The 6,526-nt window shown below is 41.1% G+C and overlaps 1 protein-coding gene across 1 annotated transcript; it reads left to right on the plus strand.

Annotated features, from left to right (window-relative positions):
* The first annotated feature begins 1,179 nt into the window (after positions 1–1,179).
* Positions 1,180–5,817, plus strand: LOC140713997 (homeobox even-skipped homolog protein 1-like). The gene is made up of 3 exons (XM_073024671.1): positions 1,180–1,579; positions 2,639–2,871; positions 4,624–5,817. Exons 1-3 carry the CDS (start codon positions 1,180–1,182, stop codon positions 5,155–5,157), a joined length of 1,167 nt encoding a protein of 388 aa, XP_072880772.1. The 3' UTR covers positions 5,158–5,817.
* The last annotated feature ends 709 nt before the right edge of the window (positions 5,818–6,526 follow it).

Consider the following 6,526-nt stretch of genomic DNA (forward strand, 5'->3'; position numbering starts at 1 on the left):
CAAAGCATATAAACTACTGTACATAAAAAGAAATCCAGAGCGGATTTGGTTATAGGGGAGCCTCTTCATTACAGCAATGGACTTACGGGGAAACGACGATTAAAAATTCAGAGTGACCCAAATAATGTTTTTTTAAACGTTAACGCTATGCTATTTGCAGTCAGACATCTTAGTAAGAAATGAAATTCAAAGAATAAACCCATTATTTATGTCTGAAGACACAAGATGTAGAATCGTAAACAGTCGCTAATAGAGTTTATCTCTGATGCATTGATGATGACTTCCATTCTATATACAGTAACTTCAATTTCTACGATATGTAAATACTCCAATATTCCGAAGGAATCCTGTGCCCTAATACGGCGTACCTGCAGCCTTATGTAATAATCGGTCCTCAGCTGATGAGGTTTTGTTACAACATTGCAGTGGAAGTGGAAGAGGCTTGAAGATCATGTGCAAATTTTATGAACAATACAAATCCCGTCAGAGAGGAAGAGGATTTGTTTTACTTATGTATATTCATGATTACAGTGTCCCCGCGAATCTAATAATCTGTATAATTTTATACGCTTAAAGTTGCAGTAGTTGTCTATAATGCAGATATTCCAGAGGCTGAAATGAAAGCTCAGTAACGGAATTAGTAACGCTTTTATTCCACTGAAACGAGATTGCGTTTAATAATTTTGTAAACGATGCGTTCGGGGTTGGCTATACATAGTAGTGCTAAAGGAAAGTTGAGATGATGTCCTTGTTTTCATCTCCCCTGGGGTGTTGTAATGTTGTCGACTCTCTCATTTGTGGGAGAGGTTCAGTACGTTTCACACTTCCTCCCTCTCCATACACTTGCGTGTAGACAACAGCGAGAAGCTGAGGCTCCCTTTCATCTTCACGGTGGCGGGCGTTATCTCCTTGTAAAGCGGTTGTAATCAGTTTGTTGGCGTCACCCGGGTACTTTAATGACGATTACAGCATAAGAATGACAGATTAGAGAGAACAGGCAATGGTGATCCTTCCCAGACCCGCCGTGCTTCCGAGTGGTGAGCTCACATCAGAAGGTCATCATTATATCTCCGATTTTCCTCCCCCCCTACCACCGCCCCCCACCCCGTGTTCCCTTGAACTGTGTCCTCTTGCTTGTGTTTCTCTGCCGGCTCTGATTTGATCTCAGATCTGCGTACAATGGAATCAAGGAAGGAGATTCTGCTGCTGATGGAGCGAGGTCAGACTGGCAATCCAGTTGGCAGGAGATTGCCGAATTTGTCAGGAGCAGCTGGAAGCCCAATAAACGAGTCCCCTGAAAACGTGGTCCACAGGAGTTGTTTGAGCCCCGGGTCGGCCCCTATGACACTGGAGAGCGGAAACGAGGAGATCGATGCCAGAACCGACGTTAACACTCAGATGAGACCGGGTTCAAGACTCCCCGTCCCGGACAAGCCATCATCGGACGGCTGCCCAGCAAAATGTAAATCGCTCTCAGTCCAAAACAGTCCGGAAACAGAGTCTGATTATTATGACGAAATAGATGTCAGTTGCACCCCAAACCGTACACCGGGAAATCAGGGAAACCAGGCAAACAAAGGTAATAATCGTTTTCAGTTCTAGTAGAGAAGTTGCACTAATAATATTAAAGTATATTGTGTAAACTTGGATTCATTTTAAAGTGTTTTATTTTTAAGATAGGCTACTGTACCCAGCAATTATATTGCTGCGTGTTTATATTAGAAAATGCAAAATCCAGAAGTGAATCACTGAATTAAATTTGTACCTGACAATTGTTCGAAATGCTGGTACGAATGATATTTTATTGTTATTTCTGTTAAAAATCGTACAAATTATTTATATGTGCTATTTAATGAGGTCCTTTCATTAGTCGCCGTCTTACTGTTAACAACACGATTGCCTTTACTTTTGCTATTATAAAAACAGTTCTGTAAAATCTTGAGACCAAAAGCGAAAAACAATAGATTGGAAGAGCGAGGAACTCATTGCCATTTTATTTGGTTTCTTGATGGAGTACGGAAACTCGTTTAAAGACCGTAAAATCATTATTGAATCCCGGGTTCATAGGAGTTAACACCTTGCGAGTCTTCAAATTGTCACTTTCCAAGGGTCTTGTCGGCGCCAGCTCGGAAATAGGTGTCTACAGATGAGCTTCAATGGGAGCCGGCGCATATGAAAGCGCCACAGTCAGTAAGCAGCCGGTATGCACTTTATAGTCACATTCAAGGCAGGGGAAACAGAGAAAAAGGAGCCCATTTCAAACGAGCTCAAGAATTATCTCTACATTTTGCGTAACCAGTTTATAAATCCAGGAGTTGGTTGTGTTGGGTTCTTCCGGTGAGACAACCAAAACAGGCCAACCAAGGTACAAAGAAAGGCTCACCTCTCAGATCATTCTGGTGTACAGAATTTAGGTATGACGTTAAGTCTAGTTTTCGGTATTAGAACTGCTTTAAAAATGGGTTCAACTCTTGACCTGTCTTTACCTTCCAAAGGGATATAACATTTTTTGTCGCAAATTAAAGTTAGATGAACTGTATGAATGTGGAATTGTGAGAGGACATGTCTCGTTGGTTTTACATTGCTGTTTTTGCGTTGATGCTTTTGTAACCTGTTTAGTTCTGGCCTGTCGTTTCAGGACATTCATCCGATCCGATGGACAGTAACGGTGGAGCAGAACTTCCCAAAGTATCCGGCTCTCAAAGCCTGATAAGCGGCGGTGGGGCCGATCAGATGCGCCGCTACCGAACTGCTTTCACCAGAGAGCAGATCGCCAGACTAGAGAAGGAGTTCTACCGAGAGAATTATGTTTCCAGACCGAGGAGATGCGAGTTAGCAGCGGCTTTAAATTTGCCTGAAACCACTATCAAGGTGATCGGAGACCGTGCAGAATGAAATGTCTAACCTAATCGCGATTGTAAGCAATATGAATAGCGGTAGAATTTGTCATTAGTTTTAAACAATTTGCTCCATCTAAGCTAAATGAAGATTGCTGAGAAATTCAAACAAAGCTGTTACAAATCAGTTCATTAACAACAAAGTAAACACATTGCCTTAGAAAGCGGCTGTTTGTGCGGTACTGGTAATGTAAATATACATTCTGTATATTGAAATAACGGGTGCTCAGGTTTAATATCATTGGTATATGTTATGAAATTTGTTGTTTTGCGACAGTAGTACATGGCAATGCATAATAAAACTAAAAATTATAATAAGTAATATATATATATTTAAAATTAATAAGTAGTGCAAAAAGATACAAGAAGAAAAGTGAGGCAGTGTACGCGGGTTCATTGTCCATTCAGAAATCTGATGATGGAGTGGAAGAAGCTGGTCCTAAAACATTGAGCGTGTGTCTTCAGGCTCCTGTTCCACCTCCTTGATGGTAGTAATGAGACGAAGGCATGTCCTGGGTGATGAGGGTCCTTAATGATGGATGCCGCCTTTTTGAGGCATTGCCTTTTGAGGATGTCCTCAATGCTGGGAAGGCTAGTGCCCATGAAGGAGCTGGCTGAGTTTACAACTTTCTGCCGCGTTTTCTGATCCTGTGCTGTGGCCCCTATATACCAGACGGTGATGCAACCAATTAGAATGCTCACCACCATTATTACTATGAGTTAAGCCATAACATTATTTACTTGCGACGCACTCTACTTTGAAGGTAACAAAACGAAATACATTAAAACGAGGAACATACACAATACTTGTTACGGGAAAAGGTGGAATGATTTTAAAATCATAAATCTAGACTGAGCAATGTTAAGTAAAATCTCCTCGACAAGAATTATGTAAAGATGAATTTTAGAGGTATAAAAGAGAAAGTAATTCATATGAGTGACAAGGATGATGAAAACAGATGCTGTGCTTTCATATTTGAACGCACGATAAAAGTCAGTCGCTATCTTTACTCCTTCGGATAGTTTCTATATTTTAAGAGACAATGCTTAATAAACCATAATTTGGCAAGCTCTGTGTTGCATTTTGCAGGCTGTATCTTAACGGTTTGCAGATTGCTTTGGGGGGGGGGTTGTAGGGAGCTTGAAACGCAGAGTGTAACACAGCAGCTCTCAACGGGTTAACGCCAATGTATATAGAGTCACTGGAGGACTTTCTATACGGAAAGCTTTCACTTTTCATAAACACACGAACTGTTGATAAAAATGGCGGTATAGTTCAATTTTATGGGTACCTTTCTCCGTACTTTGGGAGTATCGATCCGAACGGCAAATTTTGAACCTAATTTCATATCTGCAAAAATGAAATATCGGTGTGCCAAAGAATAGCCTAGTAAAACCTGGATCATAAATTTACAAGGAGTAATGTTCGGCCTGACAGTGTAGGGATCGCTGAACGACAGCGCTTTGCATATTTCGTTTACAGTTTATGAAATATTCCATCTTTATATCATTAACTATTCTTGCACTGAGAATCTAAACTAATTTGCTATTTCAGATACAAATAGGACAAGTGACATTCCGCCTACAGGAACAAAATCAGGAATGTAAATACAGGGGCATCTGTACTCTTCGGGTGGAGAGAGACAAAAACCGTTTTGTACTTTTCAAGACAAGTTGAACGATGACTGTATGAATCTAATTCTTTCTATGTGAATCATTTTTGAAGGTGTGGTTCCAAAATCGCAGAATGAAGGACAAGAGACAGCGTTTGGCGATGACCTGGCCGCATCCCGCCGATCCTACTTTTTACACTTATATGATGAGCCACGCTGCGGCAGCAGGCAATTTGCCCTACCCTTTTCCATCACATGTACCTCTCCACTACTACCCTCATATGGGCATGTCTGCAGCATCAGCCTCGGCGACCAGCCCCTTCAGCGCTCCTCTGAGACCCCTGGACACCTTCAGAGTTCTTTCCCACCCTTACCCTCGGCCGGAGTTGCTGTGTGCGTTCAGACACCCTTCTCTATATCCTTCTGCCAACAACCATGGACTTGGCAGCGCCGGGAGTAGCCCTTGCTCATGCCTAACCTGCCACAGCAGCCAATCGAACGGGGTGCCAGCAAGACCGGCAGGAACTGACTTCACATGTGCATCAACCTCCAGAACTGACACATTCCTCACCTTCACACCTTCTGTGCTGAGCAAGGCTGCTGCAGTGTCCCTAGACCAGAGGGAAGAGGTTCCTTTAACGAGATAAGACAATAGCTTGAAGCATGTATACACACATATCTTCCAAATGTGCACACTTTTCCTTCTTGAAAGAAGGGTTTCAACATGAACGGAAATGTCGGGTATCTGGATGACTGGACCTTGTTTTGAAAGCTCCATCGCATTCCTGCAGGACAACATCTTACACATTTACCCATAATGGATTATAATAATCTTACCTTCGTCCTCTGGCGAGTGTGTCCTAGGCTGATGAGAATATTCTAGTCGTGTACGTGTATAGTTGAGATTTTAATAGTAAATGTATGATAATATCCTCATCATAGAACCCTGGTGTCAGACGCTAACAAGCCACAATGGGATGGGATTATATGATGGGTAACTGAGCAACTCCACTTCAGAGTCATGTTTGGAGACCAAAAAATTGATCGGATGCGTTCCTTTTTTTGTCATAGTAGCTGATGTTTGAAATTATCCTGGGTGATTTGCATTGGTGAGAGTGGACGACTCTCCTGATGGCAAGGATATATATCCACATGGTTCTCGAACTGCAAGGTGATTTTAGGGGCTTTTCACAGAGCGCTTCGTTGGGCCAAGCGAGTATCATGTAAAGTAAACCAATTTAACTGATCTGTTGAGGCAGTTGTCTACGAGTTCTCGAATCTGAAAGTTGCCTACCGCTGATTCGCTGTGGATTTTAAACAATAAAGAATTACAAGGACTATTGTTTCCGTGTTTATTTTATAAAGAGGGTCTGAAGGGGCCAACATATTTTCTTCCTCGTTTCCTACTTTGAATTTTCAGAAGGATTTCCCCACGTTACAAAATCCCAGAACGGTGATAGGCTATAAAGAATACAGGCCATGAAACCGAATTTTTTTATATCATAATGCAGCATACAAATATAATAAACAGTATCATAAAAATGTGATCTGTAGCATAACCTTTTTTGCAAAAGAGGACTGAAGTGATTTAGGTGTGCCTTTGTATTGTATTTTTTAATTTAAAATTTATCATTCTAAAGGGCAATTTAACGCATAAATTGAACTCCAATAAGTATTTAAAATACACCAAAACAACCATCAACTCACTTTTCAATCTTTATTTACTGCATGTTGCCTGTTTAAATGTTTAGTGGCTGAACTGATGGTGCAATATATCCGATTTCGGGATACTGTGAAAACAATTGTTTCAGCAAATGTTAATTGTGATTTAATGTAAACGGGCGCGTACCTGATCTATTTCTAATTTAAGACAGGTTTAACACGTAGAATAGTTGAAGCTATACCGTTTTTGATAATGGTCACCGTCAAACAGGGACAGTGCGGCGAAAGTAAAAACACTTCCTTTAAAAAAAAGGATTTACGCTGAGTTCCTTTTGGCAAATTGTCAATGGACTA

Source organism: Hemitrygon akajei, chromosome 20 (assembly GCF_048418815.1).
Source record: "Hemitrygon akajei chromosome 20, sHemAka1.3, whole genome shotgun sequence".
Taxonomy (NCBI): domain Eukaryota; kingdom Metazoa; phylum Chordata; class Chondrichthyes; order Myliobatiformes; family Dasyatidae; genus Hemitrygon; species Hemitrygon akajei.

Bases quoted from the DNA above. Each gene is read 5' to 3' on its own strand.
- LOC140713997 (XM_073024671.1), top strand. From the start codon at position 1,180: ATGGAATCAAGGAAGGAGATTCTGCTGCTGATGGAGCGAGGTCAGACT. The intron at 1,580-2,638 runs GTAATAATCGTT...CTGTCGTTTCAG, and splicing joins GGGAAACCAGGCAAACAAAG to GACATTCATCCGATCCGATG. The intron at 2,872-4,623 runs GTGATCGGAGAC...TCATTTTTGAAG, and splicing joins TGCCTGAAACCACTATCAAG to GTGTGGTTCCAAAATCGCAG.